This window comes from Chiloscyllium punctatum, chromosome 22 (genome assembly GCF_047496795.1).
Source record: "Chiloscyllium punctatum isolate Juve2018m chromosome 22, sChiPun1.3, whole genome shotgun sequence".
Taxonomy (NCBI): Eukaryota; Metazoa; Chordata; class Chondrichthyes; order Orectolobiformes; family Hemiscylliidae; genus Chiloscyllium; species Chiloscyllium punctatum.
Window position 1 is genome coordinate 78,604,950 of NC_092760.1, and position 15,144 is coordinate 78,620,093.

Genomic DNA, 15,144 nt, shown 5'->3' on the forward strand with positions numbered 1-15,144 from the left:
AGGGCGAGAGCCAGTCAGATCCCCAGAGTGAATTAGGAACACTAATAATCTCTAGCCTTTTGTCATCGTTTGACAAACTCTGCAAATTAAGCTGACTTTTTTTTAATTTACAAAAGTATCCAGAGACACTCCTTAACTGTTTTATTTAACTTATTAAAATTTAATTTGCAAAAATGTGTACAACAATGAAATTATTAAATTATTCCATTGATTATTTCAAAATAATTAAGTATTTACTATGAGATACCTCGCGGGTGTTAGTCTCAAATTCTGAGAAAAACTGTCTTTTTTTTGTGAGAAACCCATTTTCAGGTTTGTTTAAAATTGCACCAATTTACCACTGAAGTGTATTTTTAGAAAACAGAGGAGGGTCATGACTATATCTAATTCCTTCTTCTAAACAAATGCTTTGGCCTCAACCACGTTGTACGACACAAAATTCCACAGGTTCATCTCTCTTTTAGTAAAGAAATTTTTCCTTATCTCTGACAGAAATGGCTTAGACTATGAGCCTTGGGTCTGGACTCTTAGTAATTTATCTACTCAATAAATTTGAGTAGATATCAAGACATGGTTTCATTTTGGGAGATCCATGTGATTTGTATCCAGATTGTTGATTGAGTCGTCAAAGCAAAAGTTCAATCCTATTAGATCTGATGATGGAAAACTGACTATAGTGGTGTACTGTATCCCACAATTTATAACACTACACAGAGGTATTTATGTTCACATTGAGATTGCTGCCATGATCTCCCCACCCTGATCATTTTGGGGAGGTGGGGGCTAAGGGTGGAAAAAATAATTTTTAAGTTCCAGGAGTGAATTTTTAAGCTCTCTTAAAAATTGCCACCCGAAAGTTATCTTCTCAATTTGTGTTAGAAAGCTAAGAGGTGCAATGATTAAAAGGTGAGTTTTTAACCATCTGTCTGTTGAGTATGTGTCTTAACATCTGGAGTAGGAGTTTATGAATCTTGTCTTCATTGTATAAACTGTACTGCATATTCTTGAAGTTTTGCTGAAAGTTTGTTTTTTAATGAGGAATCTGTACTGTCTGGTCTGCAGAGAAAATATTTGAAAGATGAGCTCTGTCTCACAGAACAAAACGGTAAGATAACCATATTTTAAATTCACCATTCACCATTTCTTTTCCAGTGCTACCGACTTGCTCCCCTTTGGAATTCCATTGTGACAATGGCAAATGCATTCGGCGTTCCTGGGTCTGTGATGGTGACAATGACTGCGGGGATGATTCCGATGAGCAGGATTGTCGTAAGTGTGCATTCATTATGGCCTTCCCTTAACTAAAGTTCTAAATTTGTTGTTGCATATTACTTGTTCCATTTCTTCTGCTCACTTATTCACAAACAGTGGTGAGACTCCACCAGCTAATGACGTCTTCATGATGCTGTCGAGGTCAAATTAGCACTCGGGTTTGAAGTTTTTGGATCAGGTTGGCCCAGATGGCAGTATTCTTGTCCACAAGTCGCCCGATTGTGGATCAAAGGCCATAACAATAACAATAATCATGGCTGAAAAGAGGGGCATGTTGCCATAATTTGTTGTCTTTCACTCATCAAGGACAAATACGAAAGTGCAAGATTTCCAGCAATCACAACAGTTTACACAATGGGAGTACAGGATGCTAATCAGTTGGCAAATCAATTTTGATTGGCTGAGGCATTGCCATAGAGGAAGCACCATTGGCTTCTGGGTAAAGACCATGAGACCTCCCTATGTGCCTTTTGATGCCCAATGTTTGACCATGCGAATGACTGCATGTTGCTTCCAAATAAGCCTGAACAAGCAATATGCTCATGAATGATCTTTGTAAATTGGTTATTAATGCAACAATCAGGATTATTCAAATTGCGGAATCACGTTTTGGTTGAGATTCTGCAGAGGCTAGTTCAATACAGTCTGTACTCTGCTTATTTTGAATGGCTGGAGGAACATGATGTTTGGATTATGTAGTTGATTTATTGAGTGGTTTGGCCTACTGGGCATTGTAATGACATTGAGATTCACACAGGATGTCGCTCAGTTGTGAAAGGCCCATACCACTGACGCCATGACATCACCATGTGAAGTGGCTTGCTTAGTCTGATTGAAATTTTCAGGCATTTCCAGGGTAACTTGAGATAGATCAGTCGTTTCTCAGGTCCAGACTTGCTGGTTTCTAAACAATTTGTGATCTGATCTGAATAGACACTGTCCCACAGAATAACTTTAATGTGTTCTATATCCATGTCAAGCTTGCAAGATGATCTAATGACTTATGTATAGAATTGCTGATAAGGCCAGTTTTAGCGTGTGGAGCTATTTGAATTCCAGGGTGTATATTGACCAGTGACTGGGGGAGAAAATATGAGAGAATTTAGTCAAAGATTTCTCAGCTAGCATGTTGAGTTAGACTGCTGTATTGTGAGAGTGACTTGCTGTGTGGAATGGAACGTATGTAGGTGTGTGTGGGGAACCTTACAGATTCTGAGATCACGAGCATATCATCCAAGCACTTTGTGGTGGGTGTGGGGGGTGGGTACGGCTCATTCCATTAAAAACATGTTCCTCATGGAAAATGTCAGTAAGTGGCGAAGATCTCATGGCTCTGTCATTTAGTTTGGGTGCACTGGGTCTATCGCTAAAGTTGAATGCGACTGGCAAGTTGCTTTGTTCACAGGTTCAACAAATAAAGTTTTAGAAGATGATGGCACATTGGTATTGTGACATGGCGCAACCGCCAATGATGTCCTTGAGCAGCGTATCAAGGAATGGACGCACAATGTGGTATCAATATACAGGCAAGGCATTGCTATCAGGAAGTAGGCCAAGGATAAGATTTAGGGGCATGGACAGGAAGCAGCTGTTCCACTGTGTTAATAGTCAGCAATGAGGGGCATCATTTTAGGGTGAAGGGCAGGAGGTTTAGAAGGGATTTGAGGAAAAATGTTTTCAGCCAGAGAATTTGGACTATATTATCTGCAAGGAGAATGTAGACAGGAAACCACATTACTTTTTAAAGAGGATGTGGATGAGCATTTGAAATGTCACAGCATTCAAGGCTATGGGCCAATGCTGAAAGTGGGATTAGTGTCGACAGGTGATGGGTTTGTTTTAGTACATACATGATGGCTGAAGGGCCTCTTCTGTATTGCTTGCCTCTATGGTGGAATATGTGAAAATGCAGGATTCTTCATCTTGGAAAACTCAGAACTGGCTGCAGGGATTTACTGTTTAGTCAATTCATGCCGTGCAGAACCATTGATAAGAAAAACATACCAAAGAAATGTGGATGTTTTGAAGATGGAAACACACAAATATTGCTAGAAAAACTCAGCAAGTCTGGGTCATCTGTGGAGAGAAAGCAGAGTTAACATATCAGGTCCAGTCACCCTGCTTCAGAACTGAAACGTTAACGTGAAATGTTTATTTGTGTTCCAGTCATTGATAAGTTTAGATAAATGGGGCATGTCTTTAGAGTTGGCAGCCCACGTATGGATCTCGAATTTACCTCATGGCTTACCTTCATATTCGTTGCAAGGCAGCTCGTTCCTATCAGGAGAAAGTGAGGACTGCAGATGCAGGAGATCAGAGTTGAATGTGGTGCTGGAAAAGCAAAGCCGGTCAGGCCGCCCCTGATGAAGGGCTTATGCCCGAAACAGCGGTTTTCCTGCTCCTCGGGTGTTGCCTGAGCGGCTGTGCTTTTCCAGCACCAGACTCTTCGGAAATCATTCCTGTCACACAAGTCCAGCAATAGTTTTGTCATCTTTCTTTTGAGAAGGACCGTCATTCTTGGAACAAATCCAACAGATATAAATTTGGAATCATGATGAAGGATGACTTGCAATTTCTCAACTTAGTCTCGGATGTGGCCCTGCTGATATAATATAACCTGAGCTGGAATGTGGTAAGGGAGGGGAGTATTTCAGTGCTGTCTGCACTTTAGCCTGTTCCGATAATTCAGATGACGCCCAACAAAAAGTAACTGATTCCTCAATTCGTTGCAGTTTGCAGAATCTTTCTGTGTATTGATGGTTATCATGCTTGCTTTTATCGCAAGTATTTACACTTAAGTATGAAATAGTTTTCATAGAAATGTGTTTCTGGTGATGTGTATATGCAGAAACCCACTAAGCACCAGAGGATGAAAGAGATGGGGGTTGTGAGTGGAAGACAAATCCGATCGTCTACCAAAAAAAGCTAGAAGGATATCCAGGATTAAAGAACTTTGAAGAGCCAAAGCTAGATATTAGCATATAGGGGTGTATATAAAGATTGGCAATCCTATCGGGTTATTAATCAATGTGGGTAGTCACTAACCATTGAGAGTCACTTTGTTTCTACCTTTATAACTCTCTCTTTGTGGGTCAAGTCCTACTCCAGAACTTTAGCATCTAGTGTATTTTTTATTCACTGGTGGGTCATGAGCATTACTGCCTGTGTCAGCATTTATTATACGTGGCTGCAGCCACACTGCACAGTGCGAGTTTCTAAAATAATCTACCGTATGGTAGAGTGGTAATGTGGCATGTTAGTGATCCACCACAATGCTCCATAAAGCAAGGGCTTACATTCGTTGGTAAATTACCAACTGTGGTAATCTCGGATATATTGGGTGGAGTCCAGATGCTGCCCGTGAAATAGAGATCAAAGTGCAAATCCTGTGTGCTTCCTTGTGGTTAGGAAGATCAGAGCAATTCCTTGGAAGCAGGTAGCCTGAGGATCCTATTGAGTTTGGGATGCCTTGTTGCTTCAGGGCCGTTTAGTGGAAAATTTAAAACAACGCAAAAGAAGTTGAAAATCAGAGGCTGTGTATTTCACCAGCACCAGCAGGCCCACGTCCCCCACCACAGTACACATGCATGCGCACACACACTCTCTCACGCGCACACACACTCTCTCACGCACAGACACACTCTCTCACGCACACACACACTCTCTCACGCACACACACACTCTCTCAAGTGCACACTTTCTCTCACAAGCATACACACACTTTCACATGCACACACTCTCACACGCACACACATTCTCTCATGCACACATGCACCTCTCATACTGTCTCTTACATGCACCCACCATCTCTTACACGCACACACTCTCTCTCACATGCCCATACACTCTCACGCACACACTCTCTGTCACATGCGCACACACACTTCTCACACTGTCTCTTACACGCACACACTCACACTCTCTCACATGCACACACCCTCGCTTACATGCACACATATACTCTCACACTATCTTTTATACGCGCACATACATACACACACCCCACCCCCCCACCCATTGTATATTTGTAAACACCAAGTTTCTATTTAAGTTAAAATACTGGGACAGCATGTGCCTCTATTTTGATTCCTTGTTCTGTGAGTGTGAAGTGTCACTGTCCTTTGGTCATTCACACAACATCAAACCGCCTTCCGTTTGTTTGTTTCCGTCTGCAACGATTGGGAGAGAATGTGCCTCCATTTTGGGTGGCTTCCCCTTCCTGTATCTACCAGGGCAGCCTTAGATTGCTTTCCATGTGGAAAGCCAATGATTGGTCCTCAAGCCTGACACCCCACCCCAGGCTTTGACCATGATTTGGACAATTTGGGGAAACTCCCAGGAAGTGACTGTATCCCACACAGTATGGCTTTCTAACAATCAGTTCGGAAACCTTTTGAAAATGTCTGTCCAGGAAGTTCAGTTGAGCCAATAACTGACTGAGCTCATGCAGCTTTTTTCTTATGTGTATACTCTTGGTCTTGAGATAATCTGAGTTCAGTTTGTTATTATCCTGTTGTGTCGTGCACATAGATTAAAGTGTGTGTGTGTATTAGTATTCAGAGGAGAGACAAATTTCAGGTGTTTGACAAAGTGAGAGTAATTTTAATATTTCAGCAGCAAATGATTTCTCGGTTTCATTTGAAAACCCTTGTGGAAGAAAATGTTTCCTTTTTCTTGTTTCTTTTTATCTCTTGTGATGTTTTCTCCTACCATTCTTGAAAGGTGAGACTTCGAATTTGGTTGGTTTTCTGGTCTGTTAAATCTTGGATCCATGTCTATGTTGCTATTTTGTGATATGTCAAATATTTCACAACAGTGACTGGTACAGCTAAATCACAGGTAATACTGAGGCTGTGATGTTTGGAATAGAGCCAGGTACACTCTAGTCCATATTTGCTCCTTTCCTTTTGCTGTCAATGATCTTCCCAGCGCCCTAAACAGACTCTGGGAAAGGAAATTGAAAAGAATAGCAAAACACCTTCATTTTCCATTAATGTGGATTTGGTATTAACATTATTATCTCATTAAAAAAATCTCAACAACAGCTTGAAAAAGTACTCTTCTATGTTTACAAGATAGCTTCCATTCTTTGACAAGAACTTTCAGAGAGACATCTGTCTTTTTAGATATTGAATGCTTCTTTACAGCTCTCATGCAATTTTTATTTTGTGTACATTTTTTGCTCAAACGTGAAGTATTAATTCGGGAAATGCCCTGAATTGTTGAGCCCCTCGGTCCACAAAATACATCATATGTGTGAACAAGGAGAATGAGGGGGCTATTTTACCCTCGAGCAAGAGTCATACAGCACGGAAACATTTCCTTCAGTCCAACCAGTCCATACCAACCATAATCCCAAACAAAACGAGTACTGCCTGCTTGCACTGGCCCACATCCCTCCAAACATTTCTTATTTGTGTACATATCTAAGTATCTTTTAAATGTTGCAACTGTACCTGCATCCATAACTTCCTCTGGAAGTTCGTTCCACATACAAACCACTTTCTATGCAAAACAAGTTGCCCCCCTCATGTCTTTTTTTAAAACTCTCGCTTCCCACCTTAAAAATATGTCCCCTGATCTTGAAATGCTCCACCCCAGGGAAAAGACGCTTGCTATTACCTTACCTATACCCCTCATGATTTTACGAATCTCTATAAGGTTATACCTCAACCTCCTACGCTCCAGTGTAAAAAGTCCCAGCCTCACCTTCTAACTCAAAATGTCCATTCTGAACCACATCCTGGTAAATCTCTTCTGAACCCTCTCCAGCTTAATGATATTCTTCCTATAACATGATGACCAGAACTGGACACAGTACTCCAGAAGGAGCCTCATCAACATCTTATACAACCTCAACATAATGCCCTGCTCTGCCATTCAGTAAGGTTAAGTTCTGATAAGTCCTGATTGAAACCCCAAGTCTGTATTCTGACCTTCCCTTGAAATCAAACACACAACAATTTGTATTTATATTTGTATTTCTGACGTGAAAATATGCTAGCAAACTTGCTGAAAGAAGGCATTTTGTGTTTGAAGCTTTTTGCCGAGCAATCATCAGGACAGTTCACAAGAAATACCAAAGTCAAGAGAAAATGACATCCATACCATATGAGAAGAGAATGCTGATTGGTAGAGGCACTGTCATTGAAGGATGCAGCATTTAGATGATGACTGACAGTTAACTGCCAAACTTAGTCATGACAAAGAACCTTGACAATTATTTTTCAGCAATTCTCGATAAATGTACTGCAGACCTATCAATGTGACAAAAATACAAACAGACAAATTGGGAACAACAGGAGGTTATTTGCCCTCTGGAGTCTGCTCATTATAAAATCATGATTGATTGATTAGTTCCCATTCCCACCTATCCTGAAAACCTTCCACCCACTTTCTTATAAATAATCCACCTCTGTCTGAAAGGTAAGTGTTCTGCTTTTGAGGTAAAAGGTTCCAAAGACACAAGATTCTGAGAGAAAATAATTCTCTTCCTATTGGTCTGAAATGGGCTACTATATACTTTCAAACAATGACCCCCTCCACAAGAGGAAACACCCTTTCCCACCTTATGATCCTGTGTGTTTCAATCAGGACACCTCTTACTGTCTTAAACTCTGAGGTTACCAGTCTAAATTGTCCAACTTCTCCTCATAACATAACCTTCCAATTAATGTTCATTGAGTGTATTCTGTACGTCATTCTCTGCATGATATGGTGATGACAGTGGTAATTCTTGGCACTTGTAGGTTAATTGCTTTGCATTGTAACAATACTGTGACTGTAGCAAGACATTACAGAGGAATGTTATTCTATGAGTAATTAAGCTCTATTGAATATTTGTTCAAAAGGAGCTAATTCATGGGCGTTGGCACCAGTTTTATTTTTACATTAAGTGATACATTCCATTGTACCTACTGTATATAATTATGTTTTTCTGCTTGGTTAGCAATAATTATAAACCATTTTGTCCCGAATTATCTCCAAAGGACGTATTATGAAAGGATTGAATTTCAAGTAATGTCATTTTAAATTGGTTGATCGTGCACAGTTGGCATTTGCAGTTAACCTTGCTGGTTGGGAGTGTATATCAAAGCTTTTCCAACACAGACTGGCAAAGACAGAATTCACTGCCAAAACAGTTCATTGCAACTTGTCTTACCTACAGCATGGAGAGAATCTTTTACTCCAATGCGGACTGCACGCAATTTTTAAGGGCGTGTATTAGATGTTGCCATCCTTTAACTTGACAAAACACGTTCTATAAGTTGTGAGTTCCAAATCTGTCTTTCATTTTACTCAGTTGGTCCCTGAGATTCTGCACCTTTTGAGCATCAGGATTGCCCTTCTGGGAACACAGCACACAATCCACTGTCCGTACCATTCAACTTTGCTCACAGAGACATTGTCACTTGGTCGAAACAAAGAAATAGCCTGTTGGTGCAGCCCACGCTGAGTCAGAATGATAACATGTTCTGAAACTGAAGCGGGGGTTTGGCAAGGTAGGTGCTGAGAGGATGTTTCCCATTGCGGGGCAATCAGTTTAAAAATAAGGGGTCACCCATTTAAGACAAATTGAGGGACGTTAGTGTTCGGATTCTCTTCCCCTGTGAGCATTGGATCGCTGAATATATTTGAGACTGAGTTAAATAGAATTTTGATAGAGGGCTTTGAGAGATATGGCAAGACTGGTGAAGTGGGATCAGGCAGAGGAACTGACCAGATAAGCCTTGGGCAGTGCTGTTTCAAGGGACAGAAAATGGTGTCTCCTCCTGTTTCTTACCACCTTTTGATCAATGTAAAGAACTATCAGTTCAGACTGCTGAAGCTTGATTAAACTGCTTTTATGGTTTGTGATTGAGCTCTGGCATTTAAAAGGGTGGATGCTAACCAAACCGCAGAGCATGGTCACAGTTAGAATAGAATCCCTACAGTGTGGAAACAGGCCCTTCAGCCCAAAAAGTACACACTGACCCTCTGAAGAGTATCCCACCCAAACCCATTCCCCATTACTCTACCTTTACCCCTGATTAATGCACCTAACCCACACATCCCTGAACACTGTGGGCAATTTAGCACGGCCAGTTCACCTAATCTGCACATCTTTGGGTTGTGGGAGGAAACCGGAGCACCCAGAGGAAACCTACACAGACATGGGGAGGATGCGCAAACTCCACTCAGACAGTCACCTGAGGCTGGATTCAAACGGGGGTCCTTGACGCTGTGAGGCAGCAGTGCTAACCAAATATTTAGTTACCCCTGAAACTAATGTATTACTCTATGTTATTAAGTGCATTTATACACAATATATATCATTGTGATAATTAAAATATAAACAGAAGCTACTGGAGGAGCTCAGCAGAATGGGCACTCTCTATGGAAAGAGAAATAAAGTTAACATTAAGTATGATATGACTCTTCTTCAGTGTCATTATACTCTAAAAGTCAACTCTGTTCCTCTCCTCTGCACAGATGCTGCTGGAGCTGCTGAGTGTCTCCAGCATGTTCTCTTTACTTCCAGATCTCCAGCAGCCATGGTGTCTTATTTCTATTAAATTTAATCCCCTGGTGTTTGGCAAAATCCATCCACTGGCTCAGTCACCAGCAATTAATTTCTGAACTCTGCTACTGAGTGACTTGCTAGCCATGGGTTAAGCAGTGCCTTGCTAGGTTAGATTTGACCATGAGAGCCTCGGTTGATCTGAGAGTTTTGCCGTGAGTGTGGAGCAACAGTGAACCTTATCCAATTAGTCACTGCACCAGTGTGGTGCATGCTGCTGTTTCAGTTATCAACCATTGTGTGTCTGAATGAGATGAATGTAGTCTACTTCAAAGAAATGAAACCTATGAAAAATAATATAACACTGTGACAAGTCAACCTCAGAGAAAATGACTCCAGACATTGATCTGGCAAGAACATCAATGATCTGTATCAAAAGTGACTGAAACCTGAAGGGAAGCAGGAACACCACAAGGGAATAGATCAAGGTATAACTCAATGTCTTTTATTACTGCATCTCCATGGGGAGTTTTGTAAGCTGCTTCATTTATCAGACTGATGTGGGTCTCAAAGGACAGGGTTCTGAGGGATTAAACGCAGCGGAGATATTCTTTTGCAAATGACAGTCAAGCAAGTTTTGCCTGCTCTGATGTAGGGTCACTGGACCAGCAACATTGACTCTGCTTTCTCTCCACAGACGTTGCCAGACCTGCTAAGTTTTTCCAGCAGTTCCTGTTTTTGTTTCTGATTTCCAGCATCCGCAGTTCCCTGGGTGTTTTTTAATGAAGCAATTTTTTATTGCTGTATTTTGTACGTGTTGACCAGTGGGACTTTCTACATTGGAAACATGTAACAGCTGCCATATTGTTTGAGTCCTTCAAGGTAACCCCGATTACTGTCAAATATAAATAAAGTTGAAGTTGGGGTGCTGAGCTACTTTAGGACCCCTTCCAGAATTTTCTGGCAAAGAGTCGGAGAGAGGCGTTTGATTCCATCATTCTGGAACACACCTAGCAACATGCAACAGGTACCATCTGGAAGCAGAATGCCTCAAGAACACTTTTTTAAAAACATCCTCCTCCTCCAAGGAGTTGTCTCTGGATTGTGGTGCTGGGGTGTTTTAGAGCCACTTGCCATCTTCTTCCAGCTGAATCTGGAATGTCTTTGCCCCTGAATCCAGTTGGTGAATTGATTGTGGCCTCAGTTGCCTAGATTTGATTGCTTGGTTGCAGCACTGCTGGGAAAACTGTTGGAGGTTTTTTTATGCGGGAGTCACGTTTGAAGATTCCTCACTTGGAATCGAGGATGGTGCCTGACAGGATGGGACCTCGGGCTGAAGTGCCCAGTTTTCCCATCGGCAGATTTTACCGCCGTGGGAGCCCGTTGTGTGGAGAAATGGGATGCACAGCCCTGGACTTGTCTCCCTTCTCCTTCCTGTGTCACCACCACTCTCTGCTCCTCCCTCCAGACGATCGAGTTGCTGACCCTTCACTTACTGTGCCTTGATGGATCAGGAGGTGCCCTGCCAAGCAGTTAGCAGCTTTTTCCTCCCAGTCAGTGGTGCCAATGTCTTGGTGCTTTAGGGCAACCTCCTGTCTATCCTTATTCTTTTTCCTTCAGCTCCACCTTTAAGAGTTGGCTACCAGAGAGTGAAGGAAGAGAATCTGCCCCAGTGCCGGGCAGTTGGATGAAATGGCCCTTTCATGACAATGAAGTTGGTCAATGCAGCTTCACGGAGGATGCTGCTGGTGATCCTCCTGTTTGATCCTCAGGATTTGACGTAGGCACCATTGGTGTAAGCTCTCAAGGAACTTAATGTGACATTAGTACACCCGGACTACTGCAGTAAGAGGGTTGTCAACACAACAGTTTACACATCATTACCCGCACAGGCTGAGGTCCTGCCTTCTCAGTCGCTCCCCTCACATATGGTATGGTGACCGTCAGGTTAAGCCACCGCCAGTTGTGTCTCTCTGTAACAAGAGAGCAGCTCTATGGTCCTTTGGGATAATGGCAACTTTACATGACTTTCTAGACCATTACCATTGTTGATGTCCGGTGATCCCTGTTATCAAAGATACTCTGTCACATCTTGAAGACAACACTGGCACGGTTTGATTTGGCGCTGGACTTCTTTTTCAATGAAAGTCCCTTGGGAGGGGGCACTGTTGAGAAATGGGACGTGCTGTATATACTCCCGAGCCAACCTACCTTTGAGGATGGCGGGGGCAATGCTCAGCTGGTCCGCAGGAGGTTAGTGGAGGACCTTCAGCTTGGTCCTGTTTCAAGGCAGGTCAAGCACTTATACAAGGACTTGGAAAAGGTAAAGGATTTGTGTGTTGTGTTGGGGAATGGGCCATCACACAACAGTCATCTGCAAATTGACGGCCCTCGGTGTCCATGGGAAATTGGATTGGTTGCAGTTTTTACCCTGAAGTAAGGTCAAAGAACACGCTGTCCAGATGATACTGGATGTTGATACTGGGTGGTCGGTCTCCCTGGGTTAAAGATGATACTGGATGTTAATACAAAGTGGTAGGTAACCTTGGATGAACAGGATGAGGGTGTGAAGGTAGATAATGAACAAGGCTGAGGCACAGAGGAGATAATCACACAACGTTTTTGATCCCAGTCTGATTTTGGATTCTCCATACAAAGATGTGCAGGTTAGGTCGATTGGCCATGTTAATATCGGACCATTGTATGCAGGCTAGGTGGGTTAGCCATGGGGAATGCAGGAGTAGGGGATGGGTCTGGGTGGGGTGCTGTTTGGATGGTCGGCGTGGACTCGATGGGCTGAATGTCCTGCTTCCACACTGTAGGGATTCTATGAAACCTCAGGATTCTATCCAGCATTGCAATAACCACATTGACACACAGGAGTCTCAAGACACTGATGCACTTCAGGTAACCAAACTACTGGAGGACCATCAGTAGGGCATCACAAACCACCTTAGACTTCAAACCACCTTAGATTCGTTGATGAAGACCGGGAACAGATCTCAATGATGCTCTTGATGTGTTCACACCCAGTCACTGCTCAATCCCTCCAGAACCACAGGGTCTTGAGTGACACCACAATTTGGCCCATATCTCCCATCAGGATATGTGAGGTGAAATGATACAATGGGTTGAAATTCTCCCCAGTTACGCCATTTTATTTGAGCTTTGGGACCATTTTCAAGGTGAGAGCTTTGTTAGTGTCAAAGGCGCACCCTCTGGTGTGATCCGACAGCCATTCGGATGGGTGGGAGGGCCACTCAGGAGCAGCATGTGATTGTGGTCAGCAACTTTGAAGATGGCTGCCGTGAGGATGCAGCTCCAGTGTCTGGGGAGTGAGAGGGCACATCTGTATCAGAGGGCAGTGGGAAAGATAGAGATGTAATGAGTCTCGGCTCAGGAACAGCAGATCATATGACAGGCTGCTGCAATGGCAAGTCTCTGCCTTCCCTCGAACCTCAGTTCATCGATCTGTGAGACAGCTCGAGCTATTGGGTTCACCAACAGTACAATCAGCTCTAAGCTAATGAGTCTTCCATAACATGGGAAGAGGAGAAAGTGAGGACTGCAGATGCTGGAGAGTCAGAGTCAAAAAGTGTGACATTGGAAAAGCACAGCAGGTCAGGCAGCATCTGAGGAGAGTGAGAGTCGACGTTTAGGGCATAAGTCCTTCATCAGGAATGTCGGCGGGGGGAGTGCGGGGAACTACTAGTTTCCTAATCTCCCCTTCCCCCATCTCATCCCAGATCCAACCTTCCAACTCGGCAACACCCTCTTGAACTATCTTACCTGTCCATCTTCCTTCCCACCCTCCCCACTGACCAATCACCATCATCGCCCACCTGCATCCACCTATTGTCTTCCCAGCTACCTTTCCCCCACCTCCCCTCCTATTTATCTTACAGCCTCCATCTCCCCACCACCCACATGAGAATAGTTATCCCTACAGAAATTGGAATGTCACTGGAAAATCCAACTGAATAATCAAGGATCCAGTTTTCTGACGAAAGGTGATTGATTTGAAATGTTGAATCTGTTTTTCTCTCCACAGAGGCTGCCAGGCCAACGGAGTATTTTTCTGATTTTTGTTTCCAACTTCCACAGTAGTTTTGCTTTTGCGTGCGCTTATTTGAATTAGCCAGTGCCTGGTGAGTTACCCTCAGTGTGGGTAATGAATCAAAATGGAGGCAATTGCCTTTAAGGGGCTGTGCATGTAAATTGATCATTTGGAAATCGCAGGTGATTTACTAGTGGTGGCTGATATATGAAAGCCTGCCATGGATGATTTGGTGGTGGGGGAAAGAGAAAACATTAAAAAGGGACTTCACACCTAGGTGTCCTTGCAGAGGAAACAAGCGGTGCCCACTGACCTGAGTCTTTCCATGGTCTACAGTCACCACAGGGGACAGAACTCAGCATCGACCCTGGGGAAAGCCTGGTTTTAATTAGATTTGTTTCATAGAATTAGGTTCCTTACAGTGTGGAAACAGGCTCTTCAGCCCAACAAGTCCACACCGACCCTCCGAAAAGTATCTCACCCAGACCCATTCCCCTACATTTACCCCTGACTCATGCATCTAACCTACACCTGCCTGAACACTATTAGCACAGCCAATTAACCCATCCTTCACATCTTTGGATTGTGGGAGGAAACTCATGCAGACACAGGGAGAATGTGCAAACTCCACACAGACAGTCACCCAAGGCTGGATTCGAACCCAGGTCCCTGTAACTGTGAGGCAGCAGTGCTAACCATCGAGCCACCATGTCACTCCTTACTGATTTTGCTTTAGATCATGCACCCCTTTAGAGGGTTCCAGAGATCTAGTGGTTCAAGTACATAATTGTTTGAAATTTGCATCGCACGTAGACAGAGTGATTAAGGAGGCTTTTAGCACACTTGCCTTCATTGCTCAGACCTATAAGTACAGGAGTTAGGGCTTCCTGATGAAACTGTACAAGATGTTGGTGAAGCCTCTTCTGGAGTACTCTGTCCAGTTCTGGTCGCCCAGTTATAGGAAGGATATTATTAAATTGGTGAGGGTTCAGAAAAGGATGTTGCCAGGAATGGAGGGTTTGAGATATAAAACTAGACTGGAAAGGCTAGGATATCTTTCACTGGAGCATAGGACATTGAGGGGTGACCTTATTGAGGTGTATAAAGTTTTCCTTGGTTGGCACATAGTTCAAAACTAGGAAGTATGTTTTTATATGGTGAGAGGAGAAAGTTTAAAAAGAACAAGAAGGGCAACTTTTTAGAGTGGTTTATGTGTGGAATGAACTTCCAGAGGAAGTGGCGGATGCAGGTACAGTGACAAGGTGTAAAAGATGTTCAGCTAAGTACATGAATAGGAAAAGTTTATAGGAATATG

The 15,144-nt window shown here is 43.0% G+C and overlaps 1 protein-coding gene across 7 annotated transcripts in view; it reads left to right on the forward strand.

Moving 5' to 3' along the window:
• The window catches only part of lrp4 (low density lipoprotein receptor-related protein 4), a 414,285-nt gene that overhangs the window by 245,625 nt on the left and 153,516 nt on the right, over positions 1-15,144 (forward strand). For all 7 annotated transcript variants that reach the window (XM_072592685.1, XM_072592682.1, XM_072592684.1 and 4 more), the window contains exon 3: positions 1,153-1,269. In XM_072592685.1, the coding sequence (XP_072448786.1) occupies positions 1,153-1,269 (117 nt within the window). The remainder of the gene's footprint in view (positions 1-1,152; positions 1,270-15,144) is intronic.